The following is a 23,448-nucleotide window of genomic DNA, read 5'->3' on the forward strand; positions in this document are numbered from 1 at the left end:
TCCAGGTGGTCTCCTCCATTTTCCAGATTCCACCTTCTTTTTTCTTTTTTCCCTCCGCTTTCTTTCTTTTTCTAAAGAAAATTTTTAAATTATCCAAGAATCTTTATCCCTTTGACACTTTATTTTCAGCTAGAAATAGCCTATTAATGTCAAAGTGGATTAGTATCAATTTCTTATTCAAATCTCTTCTTCTTAATGTTCCAAGTCAATTAAAACTGTCAATGTGAGAGGAAAAAAAAGCCAATTCCGTTTCCTTTCCCTTTCTCTTTCACCGCTTAAAATCTTTTTTAGGAATAGTATTAATCTTTAAAATTCAGGTTCCAGGTACCTTAAATAGATGTTCTCCATTCAACCCGGTCAATCAAACTTTCTCCTTTAAACTTCCTCCTGCACAATCTTGTCAGGTCAGGTTCTTCTTTGAGGTGGCCATTTCTGACCACTGCTGCAGTCGCCTTTGGGAAAGGGAGTAATGGCCAGCCGAGGAGGAGAGATGCGGCTCTCCTCAACCCCGCTGACGGTCCCCTCTTCTTCACCACCTCTACGGGGTGGCTTCAGCCCTGAATCCGGGTGGCTCGGGGCGCTCCAGCGGCGAGCATGGATCAAAACCGTGCACAATTGTGATTTTGGCCCGTCGCCGAAGAAGCCCAAACCGGAAGTAGTTGGGTTTGATTCTAAGCTGAAGGAGATGACCTCTCTGTTCTCAACAGTCATGGAGACTTTCATGGACAAAAACCCAGTCAAACTCACTCTCTAATCACTTTGGGAAATGTTCAATTTAACTATTTTATCAGATATTAGAGAACTTCAAACGGCAAAGTTAATTTGATACCCAGTGAGAACAAATTTACTCTTCCTTGCTGCTTTTATATATTAACTCTGCTACAACATATGATTTACAGTCCTCTCTAAGCAGTTTACAGAGTCAGCCTATTGCCCCCAACAATCTGGGTCCTCATTTTACCAACCTGGGAAGGATGGAAGGCTGAGTCAATCTTGAGCTGGTCAGAATCGAACTTCTGGAGTGAGCAGTGTGTTAGCCCTGCAGTATTGCATTCTAACTACTGGGCCATCACGGCTCTTAAGACTTGGGAATCATATATATAATGTTTATGGGAAATAACTGAAATGGAACTAAGCCCTTATTAGAAACTGAGGCTTGATGAATGGGAAGAGGAAATTCCGCATGATGCCTCTTTATAGGAAGAAATGAATCTAGATATGGAACTGCTCCAAGAACCTTCTTATGATGCAATTTGCAATTTGCATAGTGGGTGGTGAAGGCTTCTTTTAAATATTGAAGAGTGATAAAAGACCAAATCCTCTTATGCCATATAAAGGTATATAAAGTTGGACTATTAGAACCATGGATAAGCTATTTGTTATTTCTGGTGGCTCCCAGCAGACTTTTCGATGAACCCGGATTGAAAAGATGATGATTTTTGGATTGAGTATAGATAAAAGTTGGTTATAGGGAGAAGAAATTTTTATCTATAACTTTACAACAAGGTGAAGAGTTAATATAATAACCTGGTGTGATGAAGTTTACAAGCCATTTTTATTGTTTTTGTTATCATTTCCATTTCTCTTCTACTCCCCCTCCCTTTCCCCCGTACTTTCTATAGGGTCTATGATGACTTGTCACCACTAGCTCTGGGCAGCCAGCAGGGGGTAGCCTTCTCTCTACCGTTAACTCGGTGCCACCATTTCTTTGCAGGGTATCTCAACACCTGCAGGGATATGGTGGGCACTGGATGGAGAGCTGGAAGAGCGAGCATGAGAGGGCCGAGGAGGTAGGTTGGCTCCGCCACGAGTGCTGAACTGGCAGTTCAACTGCAGCAGGGGATGGGGCAGGGGGCAGGGAGGCAGCAGCAGATGGGGGCTTCCTATTTTGACACACCCCCCTCGCTGTTGCCTCTGAGCCTTGAGCTACACTGTTCTACAAAGGTTATTTTTTTAAAGCCCCAAGGCTCTGCAAGGTTTTTTTTCTAAAGTGCCAAGGCTCTGCAAGGTTTTTTTTCTAAAGTGCCAAGGCTCTGCAAGGTTGTTTTTTTTAAAGCCCTGCAGAGCCTTGGCAATTGCCCCCACCTGGTGCTGCCTCCCCACCCTCCACCTCATACACCGCTGTGGCCAACCTATTGTTACTGCTCTCTCTGACGCTCACTCGTCCCGCTCTCCACCCAGCACTGCAGCAAGTTACCCCTGCAGCAACTTTCCAGTGTTGAGATATCCTATAAAGAAATGGCAACACCAAGGTGGCAGAGTTGAGAAGGCCGCCACCTGCTGGCTGTCCCGTGCTAGTGGTGTGGAGACGTCCCATTCCGTTTCTGCACTTTTATTTTTAAATGCAAATAGGAAAATATAATGTTAGAAATGGTCTTAGATGCTACTGTGTATATTCTGTGACTCTGAACCCACAACATTATATATAACTTTTCAAAATGCCTTATTCTGGGGGGGGGAAAAAGCTGGTTTTGGGATTTTTTTTAAGGTACTAAGCTTCTAGGTTATATGGCTTGAGAAGAAAAACTAAGACATCATTTCTATTATCAGAATTAATCATGACCAGCCTTCAACTTAACGAAAACAAAAACTAATTATTCATGTCTTAGAGTTCAGAGAGAGACATTCTCCTTGGTGCAATTTTAAAAGTCTCATACTCCTATCTAACATTATGAAGATACAGAATACTAACTGCCAGAGTTGGAAGGGACCTCGGAGGTCTTCTAGTCCAGCCTCCTGTTCAAGCAGGAGACCCTATACCATTCCAGACAAATGGCTGTTAAATCTCTTCTTAAAGACCTCCAGTGATGAGCACCCATCCACAAGCCATTCCATCCGTGAACTGTTCTGTCAGGAAATTTCTCCTTAGTTCTAGGTTGGGTGTCTCTTTAATAAGTTTCTTCTTGTCCTGCCATCAGATGCTTTGGGGAATAGGTTGACCCACTCTTTTCTGTGACAGTCCCGCAGATATTGGAAAATTGTCATGTCATCCTTAGCCCTTCTTTTCATTGGACTAGACATTTCCAATTCCTGCAAACATTTTTCAAATGTTTTAGCCTCCAGCCCCCTAATCATCTATGTTGTCCTTCTCTGAACCCTTTCTACTGTGTTTCTTCAACAATACGCCCCCCACAATAGGAAGACCCAGCATGTTTTCTAGGCATAAAATGAAATTAAGCCCCTCCCTCCAAATTTAGGCCTATTTTAAAACATGCAAAATTGGGGGGGAAAGGCGGGGAAACTTGCCATTAGGAGTGCCCGCGGTGTGCAGATACGCCTCGCCATCAGCCGCTCCTAACAGCCGATCATGGTGGAGCCCGGAGGGCTCCCTTACCTCCACCAGCGCCCTTGCTGCAGAACTGGGTCAGCAGGTGGGCAGCGTCGATGTCCACTGGCAGCTTTTCAGCCGCTTCTCAGGCCTCCGTATCTTCCACGGTTCCCAGCGGTGCTGGCACCTCTCTCACCAGCGCCATCTCCAACAACAGCGGTTGAGCCGCTCCCACTTTTCCCCCATCCCCATAACAACAGGAAAAAAAAATATTTTGAGGTACCTGGGAGTGCCGCCCACTGTATTTTGGTTTAATCCCGAGCAGCTGGGTGGGCGTGAGAAGAGCCGAGCGAGCGTCTCTGCTGCTGCTACCCTTGGTGCTCCAGCTTCGGGCTCTGCAAGTTTCCAAAAGTCCCGGTGCGCAGCCCATTCCTGCATTCCAAGCGACCAGGCCGAGCTGCAGCTGTCCCTCTCTCACCAGTGCCATCTCCAACAACAGCGGCAGCAACGGTGGGAACCATGGAAGTTACGGAGACGGCTCCCCCACCCGAGAAGCAGCTGAAACGCTTCCACGGTTGCCTCCGCTGCTGCTGCTGTTGTTGGAGATGGCGTTGGCGAGAGAGGGACAGCTGCAGCTCGGCCTGGGCGCGCTTGAATGCAGGAACGGCTGCGACCGGGACTTTTGGAAACTTGCAGAGCCTGAGGCTGGAGCACCAAGGGTAGTAGCAGCAGAGATGATCACTCGGCTCTTCTCACGCCCACCCAGCTGCTCGGGATTAAACCAAAATGCAGCGTGCAGTACCTCAAAATGTTTTTACCCCCCTGTTGTTACAGGGATGGGGGGAAAGCCGGAGCAACTCAGATGCTGTTGTTGGAGACAGCGCTGGCAAGAGAGGCGCCAGCACTGCTGGGAACTGTGGAAGCTATGGAGGCCTGAGAAGCAGCTGAAACACTGCCGGCGGACATCCCCGCCTGCCTGCTGACCCAGGTCTGCAGCAAAGGTGCTTGGTGGGGGTAAGGGAGCCCTCTGCACTCTGCCATGATTGGCAGTTCGGAGTGGCTGGCGGCAAGGTATAGCTGCGGCGGGCACCCTAGGCGAAGTGCGCAGAGGAGGGGAAGAAATTAATTCACCCCCCAAAAGACGTCCTAGCCGTTTTTTCGGGGCTCAAAAAAAAAAAAAAAAAAAGACCCGGCTTTATTATACCATGAGAAACATGGTAGAATTTCAACATCTTTTTTATATTGTGGATTTTTATACAAAAAGTGTAAGATTTTTAGATGTTACAGCTAAAAATGCCTGCAACAACTTATTAATGTCAAGAATACTATGCTCTTTTCAAAACACTCTTGCCCCTGTTCTCAAGCATTTATTCTTATATTCCCAATTTCACCAAATTCATTCCCTCTGCTCAATCTCCAGCCTTTTTTCTTTTTCCCCAACATTTTAAAGCCGCGGTCGTCAACTTTGTGGCATAGCTGGCAGGGGTAGAGGCCAGGCCATGCAAACAGTGGGCTGACATGCATGCACATGCAGCTCAACTCATGTGAGTGGCAGGCCAGCACACACACATATTCACATGCAGCTGGACTATAAATCAAGCTGCACATGCATGCACATATATGCTAGCCTGCCACTCACACGAGCTGAGTTATGCACACATGTGTGCCAGGCCACCTCTCACACATCCAGTTCTGAATAGGCTATGGCCCAGTAGTGGGCTGCAGCTTGGGGGTTGGGGACCCCTGTCTTAAGAGTAATTACAGTGTACCTCTATGTCTTCTCGGTGCCTCTTTCGCTGCCAGGGAGATACCTGTCCCTTATTGTGGGAAGAATAAGAACTGGAAGCACACCACACAGATAACCTGGTATGGGACAAAAGAAAGTCAACTTCAAGGCTGGGTTATACTAACTTCTTCCGTTTTTTACAAGATCTAGGGAATGGATTGACAATCTCAAATTGTATTAGGGAATCACGGAATTCTACACCATATTTAAAATCTTTCTATCAATAAATAAATAGACTTAATTCCTGTACTGGACCCAAACCCCAAACATTCATTACTATTTCAGAAAAGAAAACTGTGATGCTGACCAATAGAAAAGTCTGTGTACTAGGGGGGGAAAATTATAGTAACGCTTCACTCATACAACTGTGGAGCAGTTTTTCTCAATCTGGTGTTCTCCAGATGTACTGGGACTTGCAGGTTGGTGAAGACTGAGTATATATCAAGAATTCAGTAACCTGAAATGAGTTAATAAATGGCACTCTTTTCACTGCAAGGTTTGTTTTTCATTGTTAGTGTGTGTGAGAATACAGTTCTGAAAACAAAATGGTGTCCTGTGATCCCAAGACATCATAGCACCTTTCCTAACAGGGTATAGCAATTGGATTAAGGACTAACAAATTCTTAAGGAAGGTCTAGCTTTGCCCTTAAAAATATACAATTCTTAAAAGTATATACTTTAATCTACATTAAAGTGTTGTTACGTTCCATCAAAGTAATGAAGCTATTGATTGTCACTATTTCACATTCCTTTACACTCAAACTGACTATGCAGAATTTCCAGGAGGAAGTAACACGGTACAATATTTGTCCCATTTCCAAAATAACAAAACAATCACAAAGCCCCTTAAGTTTCAGTTTGCAAGTATCTATTTTTTTGGTGTAGTTCATTGAGATCAGTCTCTTACTTGGCAAGGGCCTTGCCTGGTGGATCCATTAGCATATGCCATTTGGAAGAGTCCGTAAGCAAATTGGGCAAGATATGTCCTAAGAGGGTGAGTGTGAGCTGCTGCATGTCCAGACAAAAAATAGAATAAAGCAACTCCACAGCTCTCATTGCATGCTCTTTCCGTGTCTCTTTCAGGAGTTCCTGAAAAAAGAAGAGAGGCAGCAAAAATAATGCAAAGGAGAAAAAGGAATAAACTTTGCCCTTATTTCCCACTGAATTATAGCAATTAGTGTAGGACCACCATCTGAAAATTCTAATCTGGTTTACATAGTGCATGCATTCAATATGCTAAGATCCATATTTGGTGAGAAGGAACATAAGAACTATGGTTATCAGACCAAAGACCTATAATCCAGTATTCAGTTGCCACAATGCCAATTAAAAACCTCAGAGAAACTCATACACATCAGGTTTATCTTCATTTGTTTTAATAAGCAAATGTCACAGGTGGGCATTGGAGAACATAGATTTGTGGTAAGTTTACTGCAAGAATTAATGAAGCTATTCCCATGACTGCTACGTATTAAATGCAAACTGTATTTATAATGAAATAAAAGTTCAAAACCATGCAGCTTTTTCTCCTGCTCATGCAACACAATAAGCTTGAGATATTCATCTTTTGAATATTTTGTTGTAGAAATAGAATATTCCTGGTTTCAAGGTATTTGCTTCTGATCTTGCCAGAACTAGTTCTCACAACAGTCTAACAACATCCTCCCACTAATGTTTCCAAGCAACTAGTCCTGATATCAGTATGGCCTCTGATACTGGAGACAATACATAGCAATTACAAATTGTAACTACCAATATCCTGATATTCCGATAATTTAGTAAATCTTTTTTCCAATCCTCTGAATTGTTGGTCTTCCCTTACATTTCTCATGTCTTCCATACCTTGACAAGATTGTTGCAGAACCAATAGACACCACCCATGTGTAATAGTGTATCAAAGATATGAATAGAATGGCTGTCCACCCAGCCTTTCTCCAGGACTTTGGAGAAGACACTCATCAACACTTCTTTTATAGGTTTCTTGGCAGGAAGAAGATTCCAATAGGGCATTGTGTCAACTCCTGTAGCCGGGAATTTAATCTGTGCAGCCGTCTGCTGAACAACATCAGCACACATGTGCTCAAGGATTGAACTCATAATCACCACTCTGGATAGGGAAAGAAGAAGATAAATATTCAGTTATTACACCTGTTTTCTTTTATGGTTTGCTTGGATCTTTTATGGTTTGCTGCTATGTAATTAATGTTCTAAACAAACCTTTTCAAAAGGAAATAGGAAAAAACTTTTGAAATACTATAGCCTACAACTAGGACAGTGGTGGTATGCTACTGGTTCAGTGCAGTTCGGCCGAACTGGTAGTAAAAAAACTACTGGTACGGCCGAACCAGCTCCTCCGTCGATCAGCTGAGAGGATAAAAGAAGAGAGAAGCACATGGGTGGGATGGTCGCTCCTAGCTTTTCGTTTCTTCATCCTCTTAGCTGATTGGGATGTTAGGGGTATGTGTGCATGGGTGTTAGGGGCATGCATGTACACACGCAATCACCCATCGAATGGGTAGCGACCAAATTAGGAATCCACGACTGAACTGGGACAAACGTATCAGATGTAGCAGTGTGAATAGAATATCCAAAAATGTCTAACTCTTTATAGACTACCGTATTCTAAAGACTACAGTTTTCATACTTCAAGCAACACAATGTATAAATAATGAACTAAAAATTGAGATTCAGAATTCAGTGCTGTATAAAATATCCTATTATACTGAAATGACAAACATGCCAATAAGGAGAAGATGCAGGTTGGTTCAAAGTAGAACAGTAAACAAAATCTTGCCGCCTTCACCCTATATTTTACAGTGCTGTAAAGTGCCTCTAATTCTTAGTCATAGGCCATACTGACTGGGAATCATGAAGGCTGTACTCCAAAATAATGTTGGAAAATGCTATTTAAATACAATGCACAATGTTTTCCTCTTGAAGAGACCAAGATCTACTGCTTACCTTTCACTGTAGAATTGTAGGGTGTTCTCACCATATAGGGGGTTGCCCAGTTGTCGAATCATCTGCAGTGACTTCTCCCGTTCATCTAAGCCCAGCATTCGGACATGAGCCACAAGCCAAGCCACAGCACATACTGCCATGCTACACACCTTTCCCTTGATATTATCTGTGATTTTCTGGGATGGGAAAAGAAAGGAGTCATGAACGTAATTGAGAATTATAATACAAAGGATAAATTGTTCTTGGAATAGAGGGAAGACTTAAACTGGGACAGATATTTCAGCTGTATTCTTTCTTGTAGATTCATGTATGTGAAATTGGCAGCCAAATACACTGAATAAATAAATAAAATAAAGTGAAATAATACTTTGGCTTCTGCTTTCCAGAATTATTTTGTTAGAAATGTAGCTGCACATAGTCTTTTAATCAATATCAGATTAAAGTGACCTGGAATAAGGGTGTGCACACAAGACTTTTTTCACATCTTAGATGGATCTATTCAAAATATTATTTTATGTTTAGTGTATCCACAAAAAAATTATAAGCACATTCGGCTGAACATGCTTACATACCTACATATATATATATATATATATATATATATATATATATATATATATATATATATATATATATATATATATATATATATATATATATATATATATGTGTGTGTGTGTGTGTGTAATTTTTATTGAAGCTTTTAATTATAGTAGTAAAAGCAAATACAAACAAAATTCAGAGAGAAGAGAAACCAAAAGGAAGAATATAAAGGCAAAGAAAGAAAAATGAAATAAAGAAAAATATATATAAAGGAATGACTTCCAATCTTCATCTCAAGTATAAACAAACTTAACTCTTCACCCCCTATAAGTTAAAAACAAGTATCTTTTCTTCCCATAACTCTTACCTATATGCAAAACAACACATCATCAACTTTTCAGTCCTGGTGTCAGCAAAAAATCCATAAAGGGTTACCAGAGCTTTATAGAAACATGTCTTATTTTAATCTAGGTCAAATGAACCAACTTTATGTTCCTTCCTTTTATTTCTGACAATCTTGATCTTTAATTCATTCAGGTGGTTGTTATAGGATTTGGTCCCAGATCAAATTTTTTCTCATGCGAAAGGCTTCTTTTAGACTTTAGCAAACTTCTTTTGTATATCCACTAAAAAGTCATTATTCAAACAAATGCTTATTATGTATATTTCCACTTTGATTCTCAAAGCTTTAACCAAGGTGTTTGTTTTTTTTTTTTTTTTTGGTACATACAGAAGAAAGTCTTTATTGGGCCATTCTCTTGACTTGCTTGTGTTTCCATTTTAGCTGCCTTGTTTGTCTTATAACTAACATTTATTATTATCGCTTTTATTCATTAAATATGAAACTCAGTCAACTGAACATTTTAAAATGTATCACAAATATTCTTGACTGGGGGGCTGATGTCGCGGCAGGATCGGACATGAGGAGCAGGTCTCCGCACTCCTGTGCCTAATTCTCCCTGTTGGAGGGCTCCGAAAAGAGCTAAAGCCACCCTGTAGGGGTGGTGAAGAGGGGCATCCTGCAGGCCAGCAACTCTTCCGCTCAACTCAGGCTCCTTCCCTTTCATCCATGATGAGAAAAGGCAGCCATCATGGCTGCCATGAAGTTGGGACACCAAGGCAACAAAGAAATGTGCAGGAGTGGTGTAGATGAACAGTGACTGGAGCTGGATGAGAAGATTCCTTTTCTATTTAGACCCTAACTTTAAAAGGAAAAAAAGAAGAAGAAAATCCAGGAAAAGAGACTCTTAGAACTGTTTGTTAAAGCGGCAAACAATCATAGAGAGAAAAATCCTAGACCCAAAAGAAAGGAACTAAGGGGAGAAAAGCTAATGACTTTTTAAAATATAGAAAATTGGACTTTCAAACTGGATAGGCTTTGTTTTGGAAAGGCATTATAAAATGCTGGAACTATCTAGTTGAATAGCTGACTTTGCTTCCATAAATTGAATAAAATTGGATTAATCAATCTGTTAGACTTGAAACAACACTGAAACCTAAGCTAAGGGCATCATCTACTGGTGAATGGAAAATATACCATACCCCTACAAGCCTGGGGAAATTTCTGATAAGAGAAATAAACAACATTCCTCTGGAGGTCTGTAGTGATACTGTTCTATAACTATTTTATGATTATTGGAGACTCTATTGTGAGAATAAGGAAGACTCTTAAGTAAAGTAAAGTGACTTTTGATTTTTGCAAAGCTGCCTGGACTACCTAAATAGAACTGATTAATAATCCTGAGATGTAAAGAGCTATGATTATTGAACGTTCTGAGGAGCAACATTAGGCTTGAATATATTGTTTTTGGACTATTGAGTAAGAGCGGGACTTACTAATATAAGACAAGATGCTCCATCAGGGAGAAATGTGAAATTTCAAAAGAAATTGTGTTGATGTTTCCAAGCATTAGGGATACTATGACAAAGAACCTATTGCAAGGCGTAAATGGGAAAATAGAAAATATCCTACAACTGATAATGAATGAAGATCAAAGAGTCCAGGAAAGAGATGAGATAACAGAAAGAATGGAGGAAAAGAGAACAGACAAATCAGCAAATAAAGCAAGAAGGTGAGAAGGTGACGATAAAGATAATAATGACTGATGAAATAAACCAAGGGAAAAGTTCTTTAAGAGGTTTAAAAATGGAATCGGATAAGCTAGAAGATATTTTTGAAAGGGAGAAAGGGGTTTGGGTGAACATTCTGGAGACCTGGCAGCTTAGGAGGATAGAGATGGGAGAAATATTCAGACTGAATGGTGAAGACATAGGTGTTGATAGAGACAAAGATCCAAGAGAGGAGTATGGGAGGCAAGCTAAAAAACGAATAAGAATTGAAGTATTCAAATGAACAAGAGATGATGGATAGAAAGGATGTTTTTTTTTTCCTAATATAGTGATGGCATGATTAAAAACTAGAACAGAGGTAGAAATAAGAACACACATTTATATAAAGCAATAGTTAGATGGAAAGATTGGAGTGGAAAGATGGTATTATTATGTATGTTTAAATAATATGATTGACAATAGAATGGCATATTGAAACACTGAATACCCAAATAATGAAGGACTATGTCTTAATATAAACATGTGTATTAATACTGTGATCAGTAATGGTGGCCTGACTAGAAGCCAGAAAAGAGGTAGAAATAAGAAATAGGGGAAATATTAGCACACATATTTTTATATAATAGAATAAAAACAATAACTAGAGAGAAAGATTAGAGGTTGAAAGATTGCCTTTACTATGTAAGCTCAAATAATATTGTGATTGGCATTAAAATGGAACTTGAAATATTGAATAACTACTTTAAAACAAACAAGTATATTAATACTGGGATTTCATAAGTTTGATTAATGTAACAAATATTATTATTATTGCCACTTGTCCCAAAATGAATGATACCCAGATGCCATACTGTTCATGTATTGATGTTGATATATATTTTAAAAATAAAAATCCCAGCCAGAATAGAGGTAGAAATAAGAAATAGGGGGAATATTAGCACATATAATTTTTATATAATAGAATATAAGCAATAACTAGATGGAAAGATTAGAGGGTGAAAGATGGTATTATTATGTATGCTTAAATAATATTACCATTGGCATTAAAATGGAACATTGAAATATTGAATGACTATTTTAAAACAAACATGTATATTAATACTAGGATTACATAAGTTTGATTAATATAACAAATATTATTGCTACTTGTATCAAAATGAATTATGCCCAGAGCCCACACTGTTCATGTATTGATATTGATGTATATTTAAAAATAAAATTCCAATAAAACTTAAAAAAAATATTGACTGGCACTGATGGTTGATACAAGTTCTGCCAGCATCCTATGTATCAACCAAGTATCTTCTTAAAATGTACGATGTTCCGAGTAGCACAGTTTTTTACAGTTCTGCTAGCGTTATTGCAGGAAGTTGCAATTTCTTGATGTATTTTATAAAATTCTTGGACATGGTACCAAGTGCCCCGATGACAATGGGTATCACTGTTACACATTTCATCCATAATCATATAGTTTCGATGGCCAGGTCACAATATTTCGTGACTTTTATCAGTTCTTTTTCTTTCGACTCTGGTGTCTCCTGGTACAGCGATATCAATAAATTAGACACTTCGGTTTTCGACAACTGTGGCATGTTGTTTTCCAAATGACGATATGTCTGTATTCGAAAGTCCCACAAGTTCTCATATTCGACAACTTTTCCCACTTTACATTCCCATGACTTTTCAGATACAGGTAAATCGTATTTTACATGGATTCATTTAGTAACACAGTCATGTCTAGCTTTGTAATCAGTTTGCGCGATTTTGCTGCACTCACATATTAAATGTGAAACAGTTTCAACTTTGTCATTGCAATTGGCAGTTTGGATTGTCAATGGATTTTTGTATCTTCGTTTTCATAGCATTAGTTTGTAGTGCTTGTTCTTGAGCAGCAAGTAATAAGCCTTCCGTTTCTCTCTTGATGGTTCCCATCTTAAGCCATGCCCATGTTAAGTTGTTATCACATTTTCCTTCAATGTTTTTCAAATGTTTTCCATGCAAAGCTTTGATTTTCCATCCATTTAATCTGTCATCTGGCTGTTTTTCCTTATATTCTCCCTTTATTTCTGTTGTTTTTATAATGTTCTCCATTTTCATGGCCTGCAGCAATTTTTCTGTACTTTGATTCACATTCAAACTTCATTGTTCTTCTTCTACAGTTTGATGGACTTGCAACAGCCCTCTGCCCCCTATTCTTGGCAGGTACAACCTGTTGATATCACTTAATGCATGTAAAACACAGTACATATTCAAAAGTTTATGCATTTTCCGGTCCAGGTTTTCCAGTTCTTATTATTTTCCAGTAGTAGTAGTAGTAGTAGTAGTAGTAGTAGTAGTAGTAGTAGTAGTAGTAGTAGTAGTAGTAGTAGTTCTTCTTCTTCTTCTTCCTCATTATTATTATCCAATATTTCTAGTTTAATATTTCTGTATCAGGCAAAATTTGTTCCACATCTCTGTTCCTTTTTAAACATCTTTTAGTCTATTCATAGAAGCAGACATCAATCATTGCTGACATTACTGACATTGCAGTTACTAATTTCTAGCCCCATTCTTTGAAAATATCTTGCAATATATTATTTGTGTAATTTTGAAATCCCTATGCTAACCAAAAACCAGAGGCAAGTTTATACTTGTCCCCATTTTTTCTCTTCTGCCTAATCTTTAGTCCCCTCTAGTGCCCAATTTCTGAAATCATAAAGTCTCAAGTCTTTGTTAGGATTTGCAACCAGCATACAACCTATGGCCATTGCAACATCCCAGTGGTCATGTAATTGCAATCCAGGCTTACCAATTGCAATCCAGACTTGCCAAACTTACAACCAGGTTGCCAAATATCCTAAGATCACCTGATCACCATCTGCAATCTTCCTTGTTGACTTTCCCAAAAAGTCAACCTGGTTGTCCCAAAGGTGTTTTTTCAAGAGGGAGGCAAATGGACTGTCTAGTTTTTCTTTGAAGATGTTTTGCTTCTCATCCAAGCTGAAGAAGCTTCATGGATGAGAAGCAAACCATCTTCAAAGAAAAACCAGAAAGTCCAGTTGCCTCTTGAAAAAGCACCTTTGGACAACTGTTACCTGGATCTGAAAATCTCCGTAGATGTCAACCTGATTTGTTCCTAGCTCAAAATGGATCCCAACCTTGGATCTCAGGGTGGACATTTTTCAGCCATCCTCAGCAAAAAAGCTACTTGTTGGAGAGATTGCGTTCTGCACCAGGCAGAGTCTCTTCAAAGCTGTATTTTTGTTCTTTAAGCATTTGCTTAGAAGTTTGCTGGCTAAGAAGTTCCTTTTCAGCCAACCTCCTTTTAAAAAAAATATTTTTTATTATACATTTTCTTTGTTATACATAATGTTTCCATTTCTGCAACAGCAGTGTACTGAGTGTATCAAATCTCTTTTGAATATACATATTATACACATACCATTATTCTCACAATATATACAATATAATCTTCACTTCTAATCACCTTGTGCTGCAGCAGGGCTGGGGCTGGCAAGAGTGTGTAAGAAACACCTCCAAGTGCCCAGAGACATAGAAGGAAAGGCAGCTCCCAATCAGCTCAACTGATTCACAGGTCCTGATTAAGGGGCTCAGCTGCCATTAGCTAACCTGGGGAAGGGAAGGGCTCCTCCTGTGCTGGCTAGGCCCACCCCCTTCACTAGGGCTTATTTTTTTGGGGAAGGCATATATTTAGGCCCATCACAAAAAAATAAGGCTTGCCTTATTTTTGGGACAGGTCATATTTTTGGGGAAACACGGTAGTTCAGACCTTCCAACCTCACAAGACCTTTTCTTTGTTTTTGTGACAAGCTGGAAGATTATTATTTTTTTTTACTGTAGTCCCCCAGACTACTTTAGTTGCTCTGCAACTAAAGAAAGATTAGTAAAAGGGATGTGGCTGTCCTGGGTGGCAAGGGGGTGAGGGTTTGGCCTGGCTGAAGGGCCCTCAGGTAAGCTGGGATAGGGCAGACCAGGTGGGGCAGCTTTGAACTCCCTGCCTCGCTTCGTTCTTCGCCACCTCTCCTTGCTTGCCGCCATAACCTAGCAGGAGGCTGAGCAATGCACTGGGTGCAATGGCCACAAAGTGAGGCGGCGGGCGGAGTACAAAGCAAGGCTGAGGTGTGTGCCCTGCACTGGCTTACCTGAGCTCCCCGCCAGACAGGCACTGAAGCTCACAACTGCTGCCGCAGCGAGACAGAGAGAGAGAGAACGATCCGTACAGGGACCCAAGTTGCTGGCAGTGGTCCAGGCAACAAGAGCCACCTGAGCAGCAAGGTGAGGAGGGTGGAGTATGAAGCAAGGACCCGCACCGGCTTACCTGAGCGCCCCACTAGCCAGACACTGAAGCGCCGCCACTTGCCGCCACAGGGAAACAGCGAGGGCGGGCTCTCCAAACTGTGTGTGTGTGAGAGAGAGAGAGTGGCGGGGGTGGGGGAGGGATCTCTGCTTTAGTTGGAGCATTCAAACTGCTGGCAATGGCTGGAGAGCCAACTGAGCAGCCGTTCCTCTCCTCGTCCTCCCCACTCAAGCAGTGCAGGCTTTGTGGGACAGCAAGGCCTCTCATTTCTCCCCCAGCATGGCAAACTCCAGCTTTAGTCAGGGCATTTAAGTTGTTGGCAGAGGCAGCCACCTAATGATTGCCTCCTCCTCCCCAATCAATCAGCCTGCACAGCCAAGCCTGACTGTAGAATCGGAATTGGCTGGGTGCAGGAACCAATGCCGTCCATGGCCCCGGTATGCTGCTCACTTAGGTGGGCCAGCCTTACTGTTTGAAGGCTGAACGAAGTCTTCAACTGAGCGAGGAAGCACTGAAGGGCTAAGCCCTTCACGCTTGCATCCAGCCCACCGGAATTTGCTGCGCTGGGGCAGGAATGAGACTCTGTCCTGCGGAGCCCACTGCTGCTTGGGTGGGAAAGACGAGGAGGCTTTGCACCAGCCAGCAGGGAACAGGTCAGGCGGTGCTGGTTGGCTGGTTGGGGAGGGGGCAATCTTAGGTGGCTGCTGCCGTCAGCAGCTTAAATGCCCCGACTGAAGCTGGAGTTCACCACACTAGGGAAAGATGAGGCGCTGCTTGAATGGGGACGAGGATAAAAACAGCTGCTCGGTTAGCTCTTTCCCCCCCCCCCCACCCCGCACCGCGGCCAGCAGCTTCCATACCCCAACCAAAGCAGGGATCACTCATTCGCTCTCTCATACACACAGACACAGAGTTTGGAGAGCCCCTCCCCATCTAGCTGCAGCGGCAGTTGCAGCGCTTCAGTGCCTGGCTGGCAGGGTGCTCAGATAAACTGATATGGGGCATGGTGGGGGTAGCTCCGCACTCCCCACCCCCTTGCTTCTTATACACACACACCTCGCTGCTTAGGTGGCTCTTGTCGCTCATACCACTGCCAGCAGCTTGTTGCCCTGTATGGATTGCTCTCCCCCCAGAATTGGAACACTCTTGTGTTCTCTCTCTCTCTCTCTCTCTTTCTCTCTCTCCCCCTCCCTCCCTGCCTCTTTCTCTCTCTCTCTCTCCCCATTTGCATGCCAGTGTGCTCAGTGGGACAATGAGGTCTCATTAAGTAATTAAGTGGAAAGAGGTTGGTGGGGAAGGGAGCACCAAACACTTTTCCAGCCAAGGATAGAAGTTACTGGATCCCTGACTCTGCAACAGAGGATGGGTGCCAGAATCTGTGTGATATTATAGCACCCAAGAGCGTCCATTCTGGGCAAGAAAAGGATTTTCCAGCCAAATCTCCCCTCTCTTCCTCAAAGCAAAGGCAAAGAAATGGAGAAACAAAGAGAGCAGACAGATGTTTGCAAGGTAAGTGAGTCCTTGTGGCAAGAAGGGAGGGAGAAGCATGAAGTATCTTAGTGGGTCAGGGAGGCCCTGAGGGCATGTTCTATCACCAGGCCTCCCCGTGGCCTTCCCCACCCTGAGATACCTCATGTACACATTGGCATTCTTGAATTGTGAGCTCCTAGAAAAGTATCCCCTCCTTGTGTGTTGCAAACAGCTATTTCCAGTGGGGAAAACAGGACAAGGGAAGAGAGCAAGGAAGGAAAAAGAAGGGAAGAGGGAAAGGAAGAGGAAAGAAAGAATGAAGAGGGAAGGAAAAAGGAGGGAAGGAGGAAGGGAGGGAGGAAGATTATGAGAGAGTGAATATCTGAGGTAAATCCTGCCTCAGCACTTGGCCACCAGCAGCCCTGCTGCCTTTTGCCATCCACTTGTCCCCCACTTCCTGACTTTTCCTGGTGGTCTCCCACTGAGGATGCTTTGGTTACAAAAACAGGTCTCCTCACAAGGAGATGGAGTGGGCTTCCCTCTGACCCATACACTTTGCCCTCCCACACACATCATGAGCAACCCGGCCAAAAAGAGTGAGCAGAGCAGCAGTGGGAGCTGGACATGCCAACAATGGCCATGGCCATCATGGCCACCCCCACCCCCAGCCCCCGAAGTCAACTACAATCCTGATGCAACCCTCAATGAAATTGAGTTTGACACCCCTGGTCTAGAGTGTCATAGGTATGTGTTGGTACAATCTCAGGGTAAGATAGATACCTGGACAGATTCGAAGGTGAGAACCCCATTCTCCCAGGCATTCAGGATCTCCAAGATGGCAGCAGAGATGCTTAGGCACGCTTCTTGCCATTTCATCTGCCTTCTCAGTCGCAGCGAAATAGAAGGAGCCAAAAAAGCAAAATGTATGTAAGAACTTATCCAAGTCATTATTCTCCCTTATCCAGCTCCCCAATTGCCCTTATTTACTTTTACGTTATTTAATTTTTAACCTGTTTTTATTCAAAGCCTAGGGGCTCCTCAGTAAATACTTACACCAACTTCATTTCAGAAGAATTATTCAGCAAAGCAACCAGCGTTTCCACTTTGGTGGAATCAGGTCGGAAGCAAGGGTGGTCAGGGTTGAGAATTTTCCCTTCTTCTGGCATGCAGGTCTGCATCCAAGTCTCAAAGAAAGGCACTTCTCCTGGAGGGCTAGCTTCTGACAGGATCACCTGAAAGCAGCCAACCAAGAAATAATATAGCATGGAATTCTTAACTAAGGACAATAGCACCCTCTAGTGAGTTGTTAGACAGCCATAGGATAATTCTGGAAATCCTTTCACAGTATGCTACTTACCGCATTGTACAAATAGCACATGAAATAAAAAAAAAAAAAAAATTCCACTGCAGAAATAAAAGGAAGAGACTTTAAGATGCATACATCAAAGATTTCCCCAAATGAACATAATTTTTGGGAGCAATTCAGAGTTAACCACATGCGGTAATTAAACTATCTGTATGTCTATAACATTTTATTGCTATGGACTCTATTGCTCTTTAATGGCTTTTACATTTACAATTGCTTTCATTAGTATGCACAATAAATTTCCTTCAGCAGTCTATTTGGAAATGTAACTCTCTCACAGCAAACAAGAAATATTTAATTTTTAGTAAATGAATTATAGGAAATTCTTGGTGAAAAAGATGGTCCAGTTACTAATAACAGAACTTTTTACTGTTGCCTGGTTCAATATCCTGCTACAGATAAAGAATTTTGGGATGACAATAGTTTGGAAGAGGAAGGCAGAGAAGGCATTATCATCTGATTTACAAAAAGTGCCCCATTTTGTTTGTTTCAGGGTCAGTCTCAATGTAAGAGTTAAGTGACCACTGCGATTTTTGCTTTATTTATCTCCTTTGCAATTTTATGGACAAGAATAGAATCCCAGAGATAATTTCATTCTCTTAAGTCTAGAGGACAGCAGAGAGGACAACCAAACCTCTGACACTAGAGTACTTTGATTACACCATCTTGCAGTACAAACACATGAAGATGGAACTTCTTGGAAATGCTTCGTTTTGCAGTTTTAAATAAAGTCATCTTCCAGTCCTCTACCCCAACAGCTCATTCGTGTCAGGGACCTTGACAGTTCGTAAAAATGTTTTCTTTAAAAGGCTAATACGCTCTCCCACAAACCCCATTTTAACCCAGATGACAGAATTGTGGATACTGATTGTATCCGAAGCACTTGAGGTCTGCAGATGGTTCTTTATGATTTCCTGAACAATTTTATATTTCTCTCTTGGAATAATTTTGATGACATGGCCCTTTTGGAGAAGATTGAGTACTGTCCCAAGTCTTGTTCAATTTAATGCTGTCTGACTGTGGATTGGTAAAACTCCAGAATTTTAGAAATTATTGTAGAAGTTTTACTAGACTGATGGGCACCAACGCTATGCTCTAATTTTTATTATTTAAAAAAATATTATATGGCAGCCTTCCCCAATCTGGTACTGTTCCGGAAGTTTTGGAAATTTAAACCCCCAAATTCCAGCCAGCAAATATAATACTAAAGTGAAAAGTACAGGGAAGAATGCCAAATAAAAGATATTCTGTGCAGCACATGCTCAGGGATAAACATCTGAACACCCTGTTCTCACTATTTTCTCTATGTGATGTAATGCAAAAGTCAGAATGCTCCTACCTCAGAGCCATAGGTCTGGGCAACATGACACAGCATAAGAAATGAGATGTCGAAGAGAAGTGCTCGGACTGAGGCTCCCTTAGCTAGATTTTACACAGAGAAGGAAGAGATAAAAATCAGAACAACTGTCATATATAAATCAAAATATTGATGTATGATGGGCTAGAAGTGTTTAGTAGCTACCGTTACACTAAACAGTACCATTAATGGAATATGCCAACTCATTCGTTTTTATTTATTTAAATAAATCAAGTATCAACAACAATGGTCCTTCGAATAAATGGAAATTTGATTTCCAAAAATTTTAGTCACCACAGCTCATATTCTGTGCATAACTTCATTTATTTATTTATCTGTAACAAAACATTGACATTTTGCAGTTTTAAATAAAGTTATCTTTCAATCCTCTAACCCAACAGAGGATTGGAACATATCTAATTCTACCAAAGGAAAAAGGATTCTGAAGCATAAGCCAACAAACGTTTTGGGAAACAAACAGTTAAACACTTCTGTCCGTCCGTCCATGCCCAGATTTGAAGTAAATTTTTTGAATGAGACATATAAATAATAAAGTTGGTATCTTTTGCTGTAATTTGTGTAATCACAAAACAAGTATTAAATTATATCATTATGCTAAATGACAAAAGAAAAAGATGTTATTAAAAGACTTATGGAAAGCCTGCTCAGTTCCATTTTTCTGGAATCTGAAATTTTATCAAACCACACACCTCCGGAATGGTTTATGATGAAATTATACAAAAACAGCCTTCCCCAAACTGGGTTGGATTTCCTCTTCCATAATACTTGGCTGGAGGATTATAGGAACTGAAATCCAATTTATCTTGAGAATAAATCTAGTTTGAGGAAAACTGCAATATTCACACAAATGAAAACAAAACAACTCTTTAACAACTGCAAACACCTTCCTGATGTGTCCAGTGCAAGGTCAGACAACATTTGCATGTGTAATCACATGCAAACATATTCAGATTCCTTATCTTGGGCTGAGTGGGATTTAAACATCACTTCATCCAAAGGACTTCAACCACATAGGTGCACAGAGCTTAAGATTGGGGAGGGGGAGGGAAAGAGGGAAGGAATCAGACACACAGCTGCAAGTTAACCCTTTTTCTTTAGAGTTGAGCACCCCACCCAAAGCGCACAAAGTCACTATTCTTGGGATTGGAGGAAAGGCTGATGCACGTGGTAGCCAAAAAGACAAAGAGACCCCAGTCATAACTTGAATGTCCCCCTTGTTGCATTAGGAATGCTGAGCTGGGCCAGCCTACGCTGCCAGGCACCATATTCACTTTCAACTCTTCCCTGACCCAGGCCCCGTTTCCTGGCAGCTTTTTATGGTTAACCCATGAAAGCCTGTATTTCCAGGGTTAGCTATGCAGACACTTGATGGCAGAAAAAAAAGACAAAAGATGGACTTACAGCTTTCTCCACTGATATGTTTGGTAAATTCATTGAGCCTGAAATGTGCAAAGAATGAAAATATGAAAATTTCACTTTAACTGTTCTTTAACTGTTTAAAACATTTTTTTAAAGCTGATATCTTTAATGTGCAAAATAATCTAAAAAAAATCAGGTAGCTCACAATTATTCCTATCTTCCAAATGAGGCAAAAGCAAAATACAGGAATTCTGCATCTTCAGACTGTGGTAGGCCATTATTATAGACATTATTTTGCTGTAGTAATCCTCTATCTACCCTGTAGCAATTATTCTGAGGTAAAATCTTCCCAACCCTGGTCCATTCTCTAATAAGCTGCAATGTCACAATCGTTCAGGAACCTCTGGGAAAGTCCTGACTTGGTGAAAAAGCGCTTCATTAGAAGATCACTCTTTGGCCTCTTCCTGAAACCAGTCTTCACAAATATTGTAGATGACCAAAGAGACAAGTGGGTCAAGTTTATAGTTCCACTCAATCCAGTAACTCCCCAGACCTTTAATGTGCTCTACCCAGGATAAGTAATGTATAGAGCTGGCATAAAGTATATATATTTCTAAAATGAAGGGAAGAGAAAATAGATTAGCTGACTATAATTAGCTCTTAAACAGCTTTGAGACAGGACAGCAGATACATGCCCTATGAAATAGAGAAAGAAATTTGATTGAGACATTTTTCTTATGGATTCCTTATGAATATTCTCTTTCGTTTCTTCAAAATGTCACCTCTTTAATTACTATTCACTATATTCTTTTCTGATTATAGTAAATTCAATACAGTATCAATGTATTATTTTCTGATTGCATTAGCGTTATATTTTGGATGTATTTTATCATATGGTAATTTATATGATAATCATATGATCATATGATACTTTAACATGGTAATTATAATTCACCAATACATTTTTAAAGGCATCTCTAAGGCAAAAAGGCAGCAAATAATCTGGTAGTAAAAGTTACTCAAGAGTTGACTGCTGTTGGACTTCCGGTTTGAACTTCTTCAGCAACAGACCAAAACCTCGTCTTTGCGAAGCTTCGATCCGTGCTCGCCGCTGGAGCGCCCCGAGCCGGCTGGTTTTGGGGTTAAGCCACCCTGTAGAGGTGGTGAAGAGGGGGGAGACTGCCAGCAGGGTTGAGGAGAGGCGCATCTCTCCTCTCCAGCTGGCCATTACTCCCTTTCCCAAAGGCGGTTGTAGCGGTGGTCAGAAATGGCTACCACAAAGAAGAACTCGACCGGAAAAGAATGTGCAGGAGGAAGATAAGAAGAGAAAGTTTTGGTTGATCGGGTCAAACAGCAAAAGCAACAAATAAGGTACCCTGGAATTGAAACTGTTAAAAAACAATAACATTGTTCCCTAAGAAGATTTTTAAGCTGCGAAGGAGAGAAAAGGGAAAGGATTTGGGTTTTTTTCTCCTTTTCCTATACTGACAGCTAAGAGACTTAAGCAAGAAATTGGAAAAAAATCCACTTTGACATCAATAGGCATTTAATGCTGAAAATAAAAAGTCAAAGGGATAATAAAGATTTCTGGATAATTAAAAAATTTTGAAAACAGGAAAGGAGAGAAAAAGAATAAAAGGGTAGGATCTGGAAGGGAGGAGACTGCCTAGAATTAAAAAAGAACTTACAGCAAAATCTCAACAAGACTTCCAAAAGATACATTCTAACTGAAATATCGCAACAAAAACCCCAGGAAGAGAAAGTCGAAAAAGAAATAAGAAGATATAACTCGGGACTATCTGGATTACTTGATGATTTCTGGATTCTTGGTTATTGTTTTGAATGACTGGTGGTTGTTTAAAACTGTTTAAAATGGCTCCACTTTTAGAAGAACTGAAAATGGAACTTAAAAAGTACAAAGAAGATGCACAAGAAGGGAGAGGTTCTTTTGGCTTCATATTTCAGTTTTTAGAAATGGAGATTTGGATTTATGAGAAACAACAAGAAATGCCTGCAGAACAAGAAGATTGCGACAAAGAAGAAGCCGTTTTTAATGAACAAGTAATCTTAGATGGGGGGGAAAAAAGGAAAGGGGGAAAGAGAATGGAAAGTTTAAGATTAGGAAAAACAACTAAAAAAAATAGAGTGAAAAATAAGTACAAAACCAGAAAGCAACAGAAGAGGGAAATGCAGAAGAGAGAATTAGAACTAGAGAGACAAGGGGGTAAAAAGGGGAGGGAGAAGATGAGAGGGAAAAAAGGAAAAGAAGTTATAAAGGACAGAAGCAAAATACAGAGAAACAGGGCCTATTTAGAGATAATGGGTGAAAACTTAATGGAAAAAGGGATTCTGCAAAGGTACATACGATAGTATGGTTATATTAGAAGCAGAAATAATTTTAGAAAATATGAAACAATGTATGATTAAAATGTCTGATAAAATAGCTATCGTAATTCAGTGGAATGCTTGTCAATAAATAAATGTAACAAAAGGTATATTTAATGATTTATAAAACATATGTGAAGAGAAATAAGGGAAAAATTAATTATGGAGATGATATGTGTTTTTAAGGAAGTATGATATTTAATTGAAAAGAAGTGCTAGAGATGTTAAGATTTTAATAATTATTAATGATAGAACTGAACTGGAATGGAATGAGGGTTTATAATTACATATATTTACAATCTTTTTTTTTAAAAGAATATAGTGTGTATTATAAGAATGTGCCAAGCAGAATTCGATTGGAAGTTATGTATTATGTATTATATTGAAGGTCATAAACTTAAGGTATATATTGAAGTTTAAATAAGAGTTGAATGGATGTAATTAAAAGATATAAAGGTGTCATACTCCAATTAGTAACTACAGGAGAAAATTTGTTTAATGAGAAATAATATGAAATTAAAACAGAACAGACAAAAGTATAAATATAATGATTTGAATTGAGATG

At 40.5% G+C, this 23,448-nt stretch overlaps 1 protein-coding gene across 7 annotated transcripts in view; it reads right to left on the minus strand.

The window, feature by feature from the left end:
- MED24 (mediator complex subunit 24) overlaps positions 1–23,448 on the minus strand; it is a 106,837-nt gene that overhangs the window by 9,486 nt on the left and 73,903 nt on the right. For all 7 annotated transcript variants that reach the window (XM_087945060.1, XM_087945062.1, XM_087945061.1 and 4 more), the window contains exons 15-22: positions 20,541–20,578; positions 19,101–19,183; positions 17,449–17,627; positions 17,176–17,275; positions 8,016–8,191; positions 6,897–7,161; positions 5,962–6,143; positions 5,038–5,131 (exon numbers count right to left, since the gene is read on the minus strand). In XM_087945060.1, the coding sequence (XP_087801186.1) occupies positions 5,038–5,131; positions 5,962–6,143; positions 6,897–7,161; positions 8,016–8,191; positions 17,176–17,275; positions 17,449–17,627; positions 19,101–19,183; positions 20,541–20,578 (1,117 nt within the window). The remainder of the gene's footprint in view (positions 1–5,037; positions 5,132–5,961; positions 6,144–6,896; positions 7,162–8,015; positions 8,192–17,175; positions 17,276–17,448; positions 17,628–19,100; positions 19,184–20,540; positions 20,579–23,448) is intronic.

This window comes from Notechis scutatus, chromosome Z (genome assembly GCF_049901735.1).
Source record: "Notechis scutatus isolate UNSWTSFEM ecotype Mainland chromosome Z, rNotScu1.2, whole genome shotgun sequence".
NCBI lineage: Eukaryota > Metazoa > Chordata > Lepidosauria > Squamata > Elapidae > Notechis > Notechis scutatus.